The sequence below is a fragment of the Triturus cristatus genome, chromosome 2_2 (assembly GCF_964204655.1).
Source record: "Triturus cristatus chromosome 2_2, aTriCri1.1, whole genome shotgun sequence".
NCBI classification, from domain to species: domain Eukaryota; kingdom Metazoa; phylum Chordata; class Amphibia; order Caudata; family Salamandridae; genus Triturus; species Triturus cristatus.
In genome coordinates this window covers 1,126,404,740-1,126,422,437 of record NC_140582.1, presented here as the reverse complement: position 1 = coordinate 1,126,422,437, position 17,698 = coordinate 1,126,404,740, and the positions used below count along the sequence as shown (strand labels likewise).

At 43.3% G+C, this 17,698-nt stretch overlaps 1 protein-coding gene across 3 annotated transcripts in view; it reads left to right on the top strand.

Moving 5' to 3' along the window:
- CTNNA2 (catenin alpha 2) overlaps window positions 1-17,698 on the top strand; it is a 3,048,772-nt gene that overhangs the window by 881,199 nt on the left and 2,149,875 nt on the right. For all 3 annotated transcript variants that reach the window (XM_085642663.1, XM_085642662.1, XM_085642661.1), the window contains exon 6: window positions 11,411-11,677. In XM_085642663.1, coding sequence (XP_085498789.1) covers window positions 11,411-11,677 — 267 coding nt within the window. The remainder of the gene's footprint in view (window positions 1-11,410; window positions 11,678-17,698) is intronic.

The window sequence follows — 17,698 nt, the reverse complement described above, 5'->3', positions numbered from 1 at the left end:
AACAAACAGCTGCCTCCTCCAGGATTCACCGTATGGTTCCTTGTGAAAGGGCAGGACCCATAACAAGGTAATGAAATTCCTGGATCCACCCAAACTGGCCTAGTAGCTGAACTTTTATTCTAGCTGGTCTCAAGCCCGAGATACCAGAATTAATATTTTAACCTGTACTTTAGTATTTCTAAATAGGCAGCCTGAGCCTTCCACTGTGAAAATAGCTTTTGGGGCCCTGTCACTGAGGGAGATGGTAATATTACGACTCTACCTGTCCTTCTTTTTAACACTGTGCTCTCTACCTCATGGCTACAAGATCACATAGTGGTGATTTCATATTTAAAAGGGAGGTTTTGCCCTGTCAGAAAGGGTTATTTTGACAGAGCGAACTGCAGGTTTTAAATGCAGCTGTCAGGCTACTCTGGTAGGCTTGAAGCCATGGGTTGTCTGTCACACTAGTGGATGGCACAAGTGATGCAGTCCAACTTTCTGTGCCATGGGTGTATTTTCGCATCATATACTATGGGCTTATGTGAAAGTTAAATATTGCCAATCAGAAGTTAGACAATGTTACCATATTTTAGGGGTCAGAGCACATGCACTTGGTCCTGGGACCTTATTGGGAGTGTCCAAGTGCACAGAGTAAGATAACAGCAGCATCAGATGGAAAAAGGGGGAGTGACCACATCAGAAAAGGACACTTTCACACAAGGGCCATAGTGCTGAAAGGACTGGGATACAATGCAAATTAGATGACGACCCAAATTTGAAGTTTCTACCCAAACCTAAGGCTCAAGTATTCTACATGGTTTGAATGTTTATGGCCTGTATACTATATGGTTTGAATATTTATGGCATAGACACAGCTCAGGGTGTGTGTGGGAAACAGAGATTTTTAGAGAATTTTTTTTTAATGATATGAGAAAACTGTAGAGAAAAAAAGCCACAAATTATTCAACCCTCTACAGTATGCAACATCTACCAAATGCATCTTCTGTTAGGAGAGCAAACAAAATCAATGCTGCTATGTTAGCAAAACATATGCAAGTTATGACACCAGCAAGGTATGACTTAAATATGGTTCTGTGAATCAACATGTTGCTATTGTTTTGTTTCTCATCTACAAAGTGTTAACAATAAATATACCACCTGGTTAGATGGACAACAAACAGATTTTGTGTAAACACTAAAGCAACATTGCTATGTTAGGCCACATTATGCTTTGTTGTGTTATTGGCAATTTTCTAAAGTGCACAACCTTTTGGACTCTGTGCTAGAAAAGAAGTGTAAACTACACCATAAATTGTTAATCATAACATTATGGGGAAGATTTAGTCAGGCAATACAGCTCAACTTCCTGCACTGGGTTGCGTGACAGAGAGAGAGCATCAATGCACCATATCTACTAAGGCCTAACATCAGTGCAGGCACCTTTGTGCCATGCTGCAAGGGTGCTTGCATTACAGCCAGGATTGTTTTTGTGCCAATGGTTAGGACACAAATGCTAATTTTTAAAAGGGAATTTTCAGAATTGTGTCTTAAAATCAGACTTCACCATTAAAGAGGATTTTAAATTACAATTCTTTAGTCACTAAACTTGACATTTATACCTGCTGCTAATTGAGAATAACCGTTTATTAAATATAATAAGGTAACCCAATGTCATCTTATGGAGAGGCAGGCCGTGCAGTAGTAAAAAACAAATGTCAGAGTTTTTTTACTATTAGGATATGTAAAATTACATGTCCAACTTTTTAAATACACTGTGGTCTGCTGTATGGGCTGTTTATGGCCTACTCTAGGAGTGACTTATATGTATTTAAAAGAAAGATTTAGGTCTGGCAACAGGTTTATTTTGCCAGGTCAAAGGTTTATTTTGCCATTTCAAAATAGCAGTTTAAAACTGTGCACTCACGTTTGAATGTCAGGCCTGAGAAAATTTTGAAAAGTTACTTAAGTGGGTGGCACAATATGTTCTGCAGGCCCACTAGTAGCATTCATTTCACAGGCCTTGGGTACATGTAGTACTACTTTAGTAGGAACTTACAAGTAAATTAAACATGTCAATTGGTTGTAAGCCAATTATACCATGTTTAAGGTAGAGTGCATGAGCACTTTGGCACTGGTTAGTAGTGGTAAAGTGTGCAGAGTCCTAAGGCCAGCACAAACATAGTCACCAAAAACAGGAGGATGTAAGGCAAAAAGTTGGGGGAAAACGCGGATGTCAGGTCCAACGTTACTAAATTGGGTTCTGTGCATTGGGTAATGTAGAAGGGGATGAACAGCAGGAGTTCTGAAAATGAGTACGAATATCCACTACTCTCCTAGAGATATTTTATAAAGCACCCCCCCCCCCCCACTTGACATTCACATGACACTGTGATATGATTGCTAGCTGGAACCAATTTAGGACTCTACTGGAAAATGACTGAGGGCCTAATTTGAAGTTTGACAGATGCAGGACATCCACTTTAAAATCAGTAAATGTCCAGTCCACCTTCCTTTGGATACATAGTCATCAATGACCTCTTAAGAGGACTGACAGGACATCTACCACTTTGTTATGGAGTTTGTGAATCCGCCAAACTCAGTCCCTGTGTCTTGAACCAGACTTCTTCACTATTGTACAGTTTCTGGAACAAAGTTCATATTGGTGTTCTCTTTGCAAGAACTACCTGTAGGTAACCCAGCACCTAAATGGTGCAATTATCACATCCCGCCTAGACAAAGCTGCTGAGGCCATGTCATTTAAAATGATGCCTTTCCCACATTGAATCTAGTGCACCCTCATTGAATGTGTCCAGTGCACCCTTTTACACACAAAATACACTCTCACCATTGCAGGCAGGAAATTGTTCCTTCAATGAGTAGAGCATTACAGTGATAATCTAACCCACAGTCTGAAAGCACTGGCCTGTCTGTTACTGCAAAGGAAATTAAGTAGCGGGTAGGAATCACTGCATAGTTGCATACAGTGTATGACCCTTCCTGAAGAAAGTGATAGAGTCTACCTCCGACTGCTGAAAGTGGCCTGGTACCCTGAAAAAGTCACCACGTGCCTGGGAGCTGTATCATTGACTAGAAGGGAATTACCCAGCATCAGACCATTGTTTGTAGCAGTAAGGATGGGTACAGAGGCCTATGCTTCCCTTAGATCTGTGGGACAAGTCTTTACAGAAGAGCAACTGGGAGATTAGAAGCCTTTGAAAGTATCAGCCCTTGGCTTCTTGGTCCTTCTGGGTTAGAACAATTTGCTGATAACTGATTTGTGTGTGGGGTTTTAGTGCAAGAGTGGACTCCAGTGACTTTCCACCTCTGTCGTGCCTAGCATCATTTATTTGCCTTTTTATTAAATACAACATATCGCCTGATCCTTTTCTCCACTATGTGTTTTTTCGTTCATTAAATCTTCCTTATTTTTACTAATTTAATTTGGAAATCTTACTTATTGGTTTATTAATGTTGTTTTTGTGCTGCCTAATACTTCACACATATATCCCACTGGAAAAGTATTTTCTACTACTGGTTAAGCCCAGGTTTTTACATTGAGATTGTATTTTGTCTTAAAAGGTACTGGTTTACTAATTTTATACTGCTCCATATGGTATTCTACCTGTAGGAAATTAACTTAATCTCTCTGGATTTTTCAATTTTGGGTATGCATTTTCTGAACTTTTACTGTGCGTGAGTCTAACTACCCGAGTCTCACACACTGTAAATTCATGGTGAATAAACATAGAGTGCTACTCTCCAGTGTCCACCTTTTAAGATGAGGCCTCTGCTACACAGCTAGGGTAAGGGGTTTTGGCCTTGTTACACAAGAACATGTAAGGACACATGCGGGCACACATGCGTGGGCTGTTCATATAAGACTACCATCTTGCACAGTCCAGTATCAGCGCACAGGTAGCCTGATGCAGAGGGGACCCTTCAGGGATTGATACAGGCCTGCTGTAGGCCTTATGATGTGAGTCGAAATTAATAGTGTAAAAGTCAGCGATGAGTAACTCAATTACACAGTATAGGCAAAATCTGCACTAAATTTTAGTTTCACTCCACTTAGGCATGCAAAGTCCAGTGAAATATCAATGTTAGGATAAACATGCACATAGCCTCTTGCATCATATCTACGTTCCCGCTGGCACTTTAAGAATTTTCGTATTTCCTTTGATCAGCCATAATCAAATTCCAGGACTTTATCCCTCCACTCAGCCAGGTCAAATACTTTGCTAACCAGCAGGAGGATCAACGCCTCGCAACACAGTAGTGGAATTAACAGTAATTGGCAAACTGCCTAGCAAAGTAAGATGTGGGGAGGAAATCTGCAACTGCTAATAGACTCCTCATACTGGACAAGGGTTGGGAAATCCCAAGCATACAGAAACAAAGGAGAAATACCCCACCTTTGGAGCCAAACACAGAGGGGTCGGCCTTTGAAGTTTTTGTGGGAAAGGAACAGGACACTGTATCAGTTGGGGGTGGAGCTGAGGCAACCAGAGAAGGCCTTTTCATAGCTCATTTGAAGTCGCCATGCTGAAATGTCCTAGTACTGTGCAGGAGGGTTGGATAGGGGTGAGGTAATGTGGCACTTCAGAATTTGCCAGATCTGCCTAGCATCTAGAACTTTCCACCGCTATTTAAAACCTCTGCATAAGAAAGAGACTAGTGTGAAGACAATAGACCAAGGAGCGACAACAGCAAAGCAATGTCCAGCTGGAAGTAGAAGGCAGCTGATGCCCCTGCAAGGATGGACTGATGGATTTTATTTCTAGCTGGCCCCCAGGACTCGGATGGGTCTCTTCAGAGCCAGTGGTGTTTGTCGCCTTATACCTCCAGAGGAACAGTTGAGTGAATAGACCTGCTGGGGACACTATCATTCCCCTGGGACTTATGTGGACTGGCCCATGACTCTGCTGTGGAAGACACACCTTCCCAAGCGCTAGAACGCCAGGAGCCACACAGAGGACAGGTCTAGTGCACGAAGCCAGAACATCAAGTCCCCAACAAAAGGCCTGGAGCCCTGATTAAAATGTTCTTAGTTGCTAGGGATGGCCTCCAGATGTGAAACAAGCCCAGGAACATCAAGGTCAGCCCTACTTGGCTGTAGAAAAGCACCTCAGCAGCTCAGTCTTCTGTGGGTACTGTGCACAGGTCAAAATCTTCCCCCATGGAAGTCCAAGCCCCGAGAGTCACCGCAACCCTCATCATTTATCTAACCTGGGCGGGGCGTGCGTGGGGCCTCCTCCACAGATTAATTGTGGCCCCCAGGCCAGGGACCCCATGCCTCATGACCGGGTGATTTCAACATTGTCTTGGGGGACCCACTCTCCGCGACCAAAAAAACAGGCAGGTGATCTCCTGTTCCCCTGTGCCCATGTCTGATGGGGTAGCCCACCTGAACAGTTAGAGTACAGACTGGAGAACCACAGTGCTGGCTCCCGTGCAGATTATAGGAGAAGCAATCTGCACAGAGAACTAGCTGGGTCGTATGGGAGTGGGCTTTGCCTGTTGCTGCATAATAATGTACACACTGGATGCCCCATGAAAGTAGAAGGGGGATCCAGCATTTGAAAAACAAGCAGTGCAGTCAAAACCCCCTTCTATAAAATAGGAGGAAATCCAAGAAATGCATGCAATGCAAGGCCACAAGTAGAAACAAAATCCACTTGCTTATTCGAATGTGCACCCCAGAAGGTTTAAAGTTAGGATATTAGCCTTGTTGTACTGCAAGTTAGGAAATGAGCACCACCAATGATGACTGAAGTGTGTTTCTTGGACTGCAGGAAGTGCAGCTGCCCTCTCCAGAATGTTTTTCAAAACTAACATTAGGTCACCTAAGGGATTGAATCCATCAAGCCGGAAAAGGCTTTTCATTGATTCAAGCACCACCTGCAGCTACAGCCTTTCACTTACAAGCTTTGGCGTGCGGGACTCCTGTTGATTGATCTTTATTAACATTATTTCCTATGGGGTTTTATTTTAAGTCCATACCTCCATTATTTTCTTTTGCAGGGTGTTGCTCCATCAGTGATTGTCAGTAGTAAGTTTACACTTGTAAATCTGACTCCACTCCCTCCTTAAATTGGGAATGCTTGATATTTACAATGTTTATGTGAGGAGTAACAGGGGAGGGAGATCTGAGGTTTTAGTGGCCTTGGGACGTCTCCTTGATATTCACTCTCTAAACAATAACACTGTCATTGCGGGTGATTTTAACAGAACTTTCGAACCCCTAGCTACTGAAGACGATTTTCTTGGGGACGAAGAAGATCGGCAATGGGGAGTTCCCAAGTTGGAGCTCAAATCGGTTGTGCGTTGGACCGATGATGTGATTAGTTTGAATGCTCTCTGCTATGAAAAGGTCTTAAGAGCTCTAACCGGGAGGACTCGAAGTGACAAAAATGGGTCTAGTACATTTGATAACGGGCGACACAAAAGTAGAATTGACTATGTTTTATGCAGTCTAAAACTATGGCGGTTGATCTGCGACATGGAGGTTGTTTGGAGGAGTGAGAGTGATCACAACCCCCTGTGTGCAGATCACAAATGGTGGTCTTTCACCAACCGGACCACTGGCCCGATTGAGCTTGCCCCTTCTTTGACTGTCCCCACTAATGATATGCGCAGATTAAGGTGGGCGAACATAGTGACCAACCAACTGGCCATTGCGAACATCAGCGGCGAAGTAGATAAAGCAATACTAGCCATTGAGCATATTAATTCATCTAGCACCGGGTTGGGCAGAGTAGTCGAAATTCACGGCTCCCTCTTTTGTGCAATAAAAAACCACTTCCTTAAGCCTGTGAAAAATAAAGGAAAGAGAGCCCCAAAGCCTGCAAAGTGGTACAATGACCAATGTAGAGATGCTCGACTAGCTCTAGGAACCGCTATAAAGGGGAGGCAGTCTACTGCTATTCGGTTTGCTAGAAAGGAATATAAAGCTAGTATATCAAAGGCAAAGAAAGCCTGGGATGAGCATCATTGGTCCGAGCTAAAGATAGCTAGTGACAGGAATGATTCCAGGTTATTCTGGAGCATCGTTAAGTGGGGAAGTTCGGGCTTACCCGTACCCCCAAATAACAATGTACCGGAAGATGAATGGGTAAAATTCTTTAAAAATCAGTATGCTGAGCTAAATAAAGTCGTCACAGGGTCAGATATAAGTTTAATTCAATTCAAAGAAAATTTCTTTAGTATCAAAGAGATTATGATGGCCCTCAGCTCAGTGTCTGGTGGACGCGCCCCAGGACTTGATGGTGTCCCAGCTGATGTCTTTATCAATGATAAAGAGCACTGGTGTAAGTATATACATCTTCTTATTAATGCAATTGCGCAGGGCGCAGCGGTACCAACATCTTGGGACGGTGCGGTAATAATCCCCGTGTTCAAGAAAGGCGACCGGTCCCAGCCGGGTAACTATAGACCGATAAGCCTTATTGACACTATCCAAAAGGTTGTGGGGCGCGTGATTGTCAATAGGCTCCTTGACTGGGCCGAGGAGACCAATGCCCTGTCACCCTTCCAGGCAGTGTTCCGCCGGTCTACAAGCACGGTGGACCAGGTTTTCCGCTTTGCCCTGTTGCAATGGAGGACCTGGTGCTGGGCGAGGGCAGCCTGTACGCAGCTTTTGTTGATCTGTGGGCTGCCTTCGACCTAGTTCCCCGGACCAAGCTGTGGTTGGTTCTTAAGAACCAGGGTCTACCAGAAGAGTTACTGTCACTAATAATGAGGCTTCACGAAACAAATTTTGCCAAAATCCAGTGGGGGGGACAGGGCTCGGTGACTGTGGATTTTCCAATTGAACGGGGTGTTCGACAAGGATGTTCAATGGCTCCCACCCTTTTTACATTATACATCAACCATGTTGTTGCCCGTATGCTCTCCGCACAGGTGGATGCTCCCTCTATAGCTGGCTTAAAAATGCCTATTTTAATGTTTGCAGACGACACGCTTATTTTATCTAAGACTCCAAGTGGTCTGCAGTGTGCTTTGTCTATTTTTGACCAATTTTGTAGGGAGTATGGTTTAGAGGTCAACACAGCTAAAACTAAACTTATGACTTTTAATCCCCATCGTAGCTTTAAATCCAAAATTACTATGAATGGCCGCCCGCTAGAGGTGGTGAATACTTTTACGTACCTAGGACTACACATATCTAGTGAGCATAGATGGCGTCAGCATATAGATATTGCTACACTTAGACATAGGCAATTGTCTGGTGCCATTAGCTCAGAGCATAGAAAATCTTTGACCAAACCAGTAAAACCTGTACTTCAGGTTTACGAAGCGAAGGCTCTAGGCTCTGCACTCTACGGGGCTGAGCTATGGGGCTTCGAGAAGGTGGCTGCACTTCAAGCCTCGGAAAATAAATTTCTTCGGGCAATAACCGGTGTCCCTAAAAGTTCACCTTTGTTGCCCCTTAGATATGACCTGGGTAGAAGAGCAGTCACAGATTTGGTTAGGCTCCGTCCGATTTTGTACTGGCGAAGGCTATGGACGACACCAGTGCTCTCCCACTATGCTGAGGGGTTCCTAGATATTATCAGAATAGATGTATTCCACAAAATTAGGTGGCTTAAATCACTTAAGTTAACTTTGACTGAGCTTGGTTTGTGCTAGCTTTGGTAAGACCCTGTGGGAGCAACTTTTCCATCCAAAAGTACTCTGAAAGAAATCTATTGGGAGATGGTAGCCTCTCGGAATTGGAATAGTTTTAGCGCTGGATCTATGGCTGGAGGATTTCTAGAAGCTAAGATGTATCCTTGCCTGGAACCCTACTGGGATATCATAACTAAACCAGGTGACAGAAAGCTCCTTTTTCAACTAAGAGCAGGTGCACTACCCCTCAGATATTTGGCAGCCAAATGGGAAGGTGGATCCTGTGATAGCTGTCCTGCATGTGGCACCACCAAAGAAACAATTGGTCATTTTCTATTCTCTTGTAAAGTTTATCTGGTTCCAAGACGCATTTGGTTATCTCCGATGTGTAAAAACTTGGGGACTACTAGTAGTATTGTTGCTCTGCGTATTATACGCACCAGCACTTTGTCATGGATTACAATAGCTACCGCGAAGTATCTTGGATGGGCGTGGTCGATTAGACAGAGACTGCTAGTCACTTGACTATTCTCTGTCATGATCCCTTGTCTATATTTCCAACTTGTATTCTTTTAAAAAAAACAAGACATTCTTAACCAAGATAAATTTCAAACTTTTTATCATTTTTCAATTGTCTAATAGGTATAGCACGTAATTTTTAAACTAGAGCTGTCAATCAAGTTAGAAATTGTAAAACGTATGTCTTGTATTCTGATATCATGTGGCTGTAAATTTAATTCTATTTTAAATGTTGTATGAATTTTAATTCTTTTTTTCCTGTTGTATGTATTCTGCTTTTATGATTGAAATCTCGAATAAAGCATACTTTGACTTTGAAATTAGAAGGGGGATCCAGCATTTGAAAAACAAGCAGTGCAGTCTAAACCCCCTTCTATAAAATAGGAGGAAATCCAAGAAATGCATGCAATGCAAGGCCACAAGTAGAAACAAAATCCACTTGCTTATTCGAATGTGCACCCCAGAAGGTTTAAAGTTAGGATATTAGCCTTGTTGTACTCCAAGTTAGGGAAGGAGCACCACCAATGATTACTGAAGTGTATTTCTTGGACTGCAGGAAGTGCAGCTGCCCTCTCCAGAATGTTTTTCAAAACTAACATTAGGTCACCTAAGGGATTGAATCCATCAAGCCGGAAAAGGCTTTTCATTGATTCAAGCACCCCCTGCAGCTACAGCCTTTCACTTACAAGCTTTGGAGTGCGGGACACCTGTTGATTGATCTTTATTAACATTATTTCCTATGGGGTTTTATTTTAAGTCCATACCTCCATTATTTTCTTTTGCAGGGTGTTGCTCCATCAGTGATTGTCAGTAGCAAGTTTACACTTGTAAATCTGACTCCACTCCCTCCTTCAGGGAGTGGAGGCATGTCAGTCTACGCTTTCCAGTAACTTTAAACTCTGATTTTATGAATAGCATAAGTAGTAAAGTTACTCAGAATTGTAAGAGTAACTCCTGCTAGTAAATTTGCACATGTAGATTTACCTATGTTAAAAAGCCCCATGACTTTTAGCGTCCTAAACTATCGATAATGGAGGGGAGGACTATGGCATATCAGGGAAGATGAAAGATGGACAGTCACCGGTAAAAAGCTTTATAATAAGAGAGGAGACTCCTTATTGTGACGATACATTTGGGAAATGTACTGCTATTGTGAATATCAACTTATTTATTGTGGGTGGGTGATCAGCATCTTTGTACTGGAAGTCCCTGGCAACTTAACTGACACTTCCCTGGAAAACTTACTGGTCTATAGTTATAGTGTCTGCATGAGTGTCTACATTGCACCTGCTTAGTTCCTATGTGGAACCATATCATCATTATAGCAGTTATGAAATGTGCATGTGTAAAAAGTACCTTTTCACAAGACTAAATCAGGTTTCCACCTTGGAAAAGCTTAACCTCTTCAGTGCCCATGACGAGATAGTCTCGTCATGGAGCACGGTCACGCTGTGCCCATGACGAGACTATCTCGTCATGAACCCCACCCACTAATAAAACGCCCGGCACAGGAGGGGGAAAGGGCGTGGCACAGAAGGGGTTAAGGTTTCTCCCCCTACTGTTTTTATAATGAATTTGAGAAACAAGGTTCACACTATTCGCAGAATCGGCCCGTTTGCGACTGGAAAAATGCCTTTTTCGATGCATGTACCTTTTTTGCATTCGCAAAATAGGTAATCCCAATTTTTTGCGATTACCTAAATTGCAAATGCATTTAGGAAATCGCAATTTGAGATTCCCTTTTTGAGATGCATGTAGTATTTCCTAAATGAGACTGTGCATTTAGGAAACGCTAATTACCATCAACTTCAAGTTGATGGTAATTTGTGCATGCATTGGAAAATGCAAAAAAAAAAATTTTTTCAATGCGCTATGTAGCACACACATTTGCATACTTACCTTTTCTGCGGGGTACCTCAGGGTAGCCTTAGGCCCCCAGGCACCCTTGAATTTGCATTCGCAAATTACGATTACCATTTTGGTAATCACAAATTGCAAATGCATTCCCATTCATTCCTATGGGACTTTAGGCCCATAGAAATGAATGGGAATGCATTCCCTAATAGCGATTCACAATTTGCGAATCGCTATTAGGGAATGTTAAGGATTCACTAGATTAATTGCGAATCCTTCATGCATAGGCATATGCGATTACCAAATAGTCAATCCTTAAAATTCGCTATTTGTTAATCGCAAATGATTACCTTGCTGCATGTACCCCATTGTGTGCAATTGATGTTATTTTTACAGAATATTTTATTGGCTTGTCTGTTCATGCCTCTTTCTGCTTCCTTTTAAACAGGAACTGAAAGACCCTCATTGTAGAGATGAAATGGCTGCTGCGCGAGGAGCGCTTAAAAAGAATGCCACTATGCTCTACACTGCATCACAGGCGTTCCTCCGTCACCCTGACGTGGCTGCTACAAGGGCCAACAGAGATTACGTTTTCAAACAAGTGCAAGACGCCATCGCTGGTATATCAAATGCAGCCCAGGCGACCTCCCCGACTGACGAGAAGCAGGGCCATACTGGCATTGGCGAGCTAGCTGCAGCTTTGAACGAGTTTGATGTAAGTAAAATAAGATAAACGCATAAAGAAGGGACACTATATGATTTATGGATCTAAAATATTTCAGTCTCCATGGCCCCACCCCCACCCGCTCTCCTCTCTAATGCTGATTTTGTTTACGACTTGACCCCCTCAGAGCTGTTTCATGTCCTGAAATGAAACACATAGATTAATTAGCTTTGTGGACCTCACTTTTTTTTTTAACAGACTTTATTGAGGACCTTGACAGCACATTCAATGCAGAGATTCATACAAAAGTCCTTTTTTGTTTTCCAACTTAAGACAGTTACCATAAACACATTGCATGAGTCCATTATACCGTGTTCAAATCAAAGAGTATGGCAGGAGATGTACTTCAAATACTTCCAAATAATAACAATAAGTTTCCAGAACATTGCAGTGATGGCACATAATTATCCATATCTGAAAGCATGTATTTTCAAATAGCTGAAATAAAACAAACCCAACTAGATCCCCTTCCTCCCTAACCCCCACCACCCCATACTCCTAGTCAGTCTATGCTAATGGCAATAGTAGCCGAAAGGGGTCAAACAGGGTATTTCTAGAGGGTCTATATTACTCATGAATTGTAGTATGTGGGCCAGAATTTATGAACTGTGAGTAAGTTAATCATAGAGCAGTATCGTAAATTATGGTGTTGGGGTACCCTGTGGGGGCAGTAAATCAAGTAATTCGAATTTATGTAGCAGGAGATCCCATTCCATTGAGATGAGTCCTTTCTCTTCTTCCCTCTGAAGGGCTACACTCTCAGCTTTCCCCCACTGTATCATGTCATCTTGCCAGCTAGATAACGTCGGGCATCTGGGGGACTTCCACCTCATGGTAAGGGCTCTTATCGCCAATACGAGGGCCAAATCTACAAATCTTAGTTGTACCTTCTGTGCACTCGTACGTTCATGAAGGCCCATGAGGCAGTCCAGGACGTTGTCCGAAATAAGAATGTGTGTCACCTCGCTTAAGGACTGGCAAACTCCTTTCCAATTGATCTGGAGGCAGAGGCACGACCACAGCATATGAAGGAAGTCTACCTCATCCCCTTTACACCAGGGGCAGCAGAGATGAGCTTCAGGGAACATGCGGTGGATCCTCTGTGGGGTGAGATACGACCTATGAAGGACCATTGTCTGTATGAATTTTAGTTTGGCGTTACGGGACACTCTGTGAAGGTGTTCAAGCATGCACTTCCAGGCTTTATCTGTGATTTCTGTGGTAGAATCCTCAGACCATTTTGTTCTGAGGGGTGTAAGTGTGATGGTGGCGTGAGCTCGTATACCTGCATATAGCCATCTGACTAGGTGTCCCCCATTCCCCATATAATATAGAAGATGGACCAAGTTATGCTGTGGAGGTTCATTACGCTGTGGGGCCATGTGTTCTTAATATAATGGGAGACTGCAGCGTGTAATAGGTATAAACGTGTCGGTGCACCTGTAGCTTGGAGAAAGGATTCATGATCAAGCAAATTTCCATCTCCAAAGAATGCCCCAATATCCTCCACTCCCACCTCTACCCAGGCGCGGATCTTGGCTTTCGTAAGTCTACCCTGCGGTGTGGGAATACCCAATAAGGGAATGTTCATCGAGTATGGAGTCGCTGTAGAGGTATATGATAATGCCTTCTTCCAGCACAATAGTGCCGTCTTTAGTAGGGGGGATTGTCCACATGGATTTTAGCCTTGTGCAGGAGCAGGGAGTGCAGTGTGCCTTGGTCTAGGTCCCTAGGTAGATAACCGATTTCCTGTAGATTCCTCCCCGCAGTCCAATAAGATAGCCATTGGAGCTGACTAGCGTAGTATTAGGCTCTGAAGTCGGGGACTCCCAGGCCTCCACTACGAGGTTCCGACTGAAGTTTCTGTAGGCTCACCCTCCTACGGCCTGACCCCCAGATGAGCTCCACCAACATAGCATTCAGGGTATTCAAAATAGACTGTGGTATGAAAACAGGTAAGTTCACAAAATAATACAATAGGCGAGGGAGCATTACCATCTTCGAGATGGCGATACGCCCCATCACCGATAGCGGCAGAGAGGTCCATAAAGCCACACTTGCTCGAAGGGCCGTGATGGCTTTCACTAGGTTGCCATCGAGTTGATCTATCTGTGTTCTATAGACTTGAATGCCTAAGTATTTAAAGGTGGTGGGGGCCACGGGCAAGGCGTACACGCCAAACCATATTTCGTCTGGGTAGGGTATTTCCTGGAAGAAGTAGGCTAGAGATTTTCTTGGATTTATAGCCAGGCCTGAGACACGTTCGAACGTGGCAAAAATATCAGGAAGGGGAGCATTATTGGCAGTCAGATCTCATAAATATAGTAAGATGTCATCTGCATAAATTGAAATTAGATGGGTCGCGCCAGCTATGGGTATCCCAAGACGGTCTGCTGACCGTCTGAGTGCTATCGCCAGGGGCTCTAGTGCAAGAACGAATAATAAGGTAGACAGCGGACAGCCTTGCCTTGTACCCCTGTGAATTGTATACTGGTTCGAAATATATCGGCCTGTACGGGCTCTAGCAGTGGAGGAAGTATGCAGTAGTCGTACCCATTTAAGGTATGTTTCCAGGAACCCAAATCGTTGAAGTGTCGCAAACATGAAATCCCAGGAGAGGGAATCAAAGGCATGCCGAAGGTCTAATGCCAAGCACCCCGCGGATTGATAAGCGTGTGGGGTGGCCCTCATGACATAATGTAGCCGTCTTGTGTTAAGAGATGTGCTACGGTTCGGCAGGAACCCGAATTGATCACTAAGTGTAGTAAGGTAGGGTTGTATGCGATTAGCAAGGGCTTTGCTCAAAATTTTATTTTCAGTCGCCAGTAGGGAGAGGGGCCTATATTTAGACATATCAAGGCCGTCTCGTCCCGGCATGGGCAGCGAGGTAACCAATGCTTGCATGGTCGATTGTGGTAGATGGCCGGCTTCTAGGGCGGCCCTATATACTGTCCCTAGTATGGGTAACATGGCGTCTGAGTACGTATGGTAGATTTCAATGGGTAGGCCATTGAGCCCGGGCGCTTTATCATGATTCAGACCTTTAATTGCTGCTCGAATTTCCTGTTCGGTGATGGGGCCATCTATTTCAGCTTTGTGGACCTCACTTTATGTGGTTTCTGAGTAAATGCCTGGTCCTAGCTAAAACTCTCTTTATGAGTTAGTTAGAGGTTAAGGCAGGGGAACTGTTGGCCCAGTAAGTGCTCAGACCTGTAGATACCAGGTTATTTACCCTGTAGAAAAAATACTGTGCCTTTTTCCACCTGGCCATTAGGTGGTAAGTGTCAACAGAGGGGCAGTGGGATGTGGGTATGTGGGTATGTGGGGTGGCGGAGCAAGGATGCTTACTGGACTGATGGGTCCTGAAGCAGCAGCAAAGAACAAGGAACACATTTGCTAATACTTTGCGTGGCACAGCAAGGGAACCTGTTGCGCTGCGTTGTGTGAAAGGTAGAGAGCAGAAATGCTCCATATTTACAAACATTTATGCAATCTCCTTGCACTGGCACACTATGTGCACTCTCGCGTAAATGCAGGCACCCATGCACCATAGTGTATGGGTGCTTGGGTTATGGGCAGGATTGTCGAAAGAAGAAATACCTGGCAGAAATAAAGATATTTCTCCTTGTTATGCCTTTGTCGGGTAGGTGCATCATTTCGACACAAACCCAGGTTTACAAGCCTCTGTAAATCTAAGTTTGCATTAAAATGCACGAGTAGATGCATGAGAATGCTAATGCTCTACCCACGTAACGCCTACCCAAACGCAAAGTAACGCGAGGCAGCACTGTGTGCTGCTTTACGCTACTTTGCATTTACTAAACAATGCAAAGCCACTCAAAGTGGCTTTGGTGGCTTTGTAAATGCCAGTAATGATTTGGATCTGGGTCTGTGCCACAAAAGTAGTGCTATCCAGTCACAGAATCTTAGCACATGCGGCCTGCAATTATCAGGTCTGAAGTCTACAGATGTGATATTCCTGTCCAGAAGAGACTTGTGATTGTGATTTGAGGGATGCAGCTGCAGTATTTTCCCTGGGTGAAATACCCCAACTTGTAATGAGGTCCTGCATACTTAACTTTGCTCAGTGAGCCTATGTTAAAGTGTTTCCTATTCTAGCTCTGTTCAACTAGAACGCGTTTGTGACTACAAAGTATATTGCTTTAGACCATAAAATACCAATCAGAATCTAACAAATTATATTTTCTCCTTATTCATCTGAACATCTCATCTGCAAATGAAAAGCTATTTAACCTCTGGCCTAGAACTCAAATGAAATGAATGGCAGTATCTAACTAGGAGTAGGTGTCCTCGGTATTCGTTGTCATGCACCCCCATCTAGTGGCCAAAGGTAACATTACACAAAACTCCGTTCCAAGCATGTACCAAAATGACGGGGTCTTCCCAACAATAGATTATTGAAGACATAAATGCATCATAAACTCAAACACGAACGGAAACATGTAGCAAGAGCATTTTACTCTCAGAGACCTACGTGAGCTCTCCCAGAAAAAATGGAACAAAGGGTTCTTCCACGACTCTGTAATTACTTGCAAACGCCAATGACATCCGTTTGAAACACGTATGCATGAAATTGCTCATACCAAATAATAATGAATTCGATGTTTAGATTAATGAATAAGAACTACACGAACGAAGGGCTTGTTGTCCAATTATCTGAAAAATAGTCCAACTTTTTGGCCTTGCATGAGCTCCAATTTTCGGTTTGTAATTAAAACCTTTGGGATTTACTCTGCTTTTTTTCTGTTTAATTTAAGATTTATTTGAAAATTAAGTTAATAGTGCGGCAGCATTTTTTATTTTGTTTTATATTTCAAATAAATATGTACAATAAATTTGCATTCGAATTTATCATAAAAATCTATGGGGCATATCAGCAACAACCGGCGATAATTATCGCTAAGCGCACTTAGCGCTAGGATAATTATCGCCGGCTAGCGTGGATTTTTATCGCTGAGATAGCATGCTATTAGCAACGCTTATCTCAAAAGCAATAAGAATCCTAGCGCTAACTGCCTAACGTGTGATTATCGCTGGAAACCCAGCGATAATCTCACGAAATGTGGCGTTAGCTTGTTGATAGGGCCTCACAAACTTAGCCATGATATCCACCTTCCATAGGCTATCATGGCTAAGTCAGTCCTGTAAGGGGTTATCACTACTTTTCTTGCCGCTATGCTTCATGGCGTGGGGCTTGATGATAGGAGAAATGTCTCTTAGCGACATTTCTCCAGTCATGTCAGGTCAGGAACTGCCACTTTGCATCTCATTAGAGATGCAAAGCTGGGTGTTAGGAATTCCTGCGCTAACGCAAGGTTTGACGCGTTAGCGTGAGCTTGCTAATTAGGCGATAAAATTATCGCTAATTTTCTATCGCAGCGTTGTAGATATGCCCCAATATGTTTTGTGCATACTTCACGATTTGGAGACACTGCAGTCGGGCTACAGATCTCCACACAGTAAAGTTGCCTTTGTGAATAGCCCGCATGATTTTTTAATTGTGCAAAGTCATGCAGGGGAAACTGTAGTGTCTCGAGTGAGATTGGTACTTAAATCATACATTCTAGAACAAATTTCTATATACAATCACCCAAGTGATACACACAAAGGGGAAGATTTACAAGCCCCTTGCGTGATTGACAGAATTTCTGACACATCTGTCAATCCTTGTGCCATGGTGCGCCGTATTGTAAATGCGGCGCATCCATGGTGACCCAAGGGTTTTGCATGTTGGCGCAGGGAAAGTGACGCATCTCTACAGATGCATCACTTTCTTGTAAATATGACCCAAAATATGTGCAACTTCGCACAAATTACAAGATTCCATGTGGAAAATTCACACGATTTTAATTTTGACTACTGTGGGAGCATGTTTTCATTGCCATTAGGATTCTCTGTAGGTCCAGATCATGCTGCTTTGCATGATTATAGTTGATCTGTGCTTGTAAGACTAGTATTTTTTGCTTTTTCCCCACCTCAAAATTCCCACTG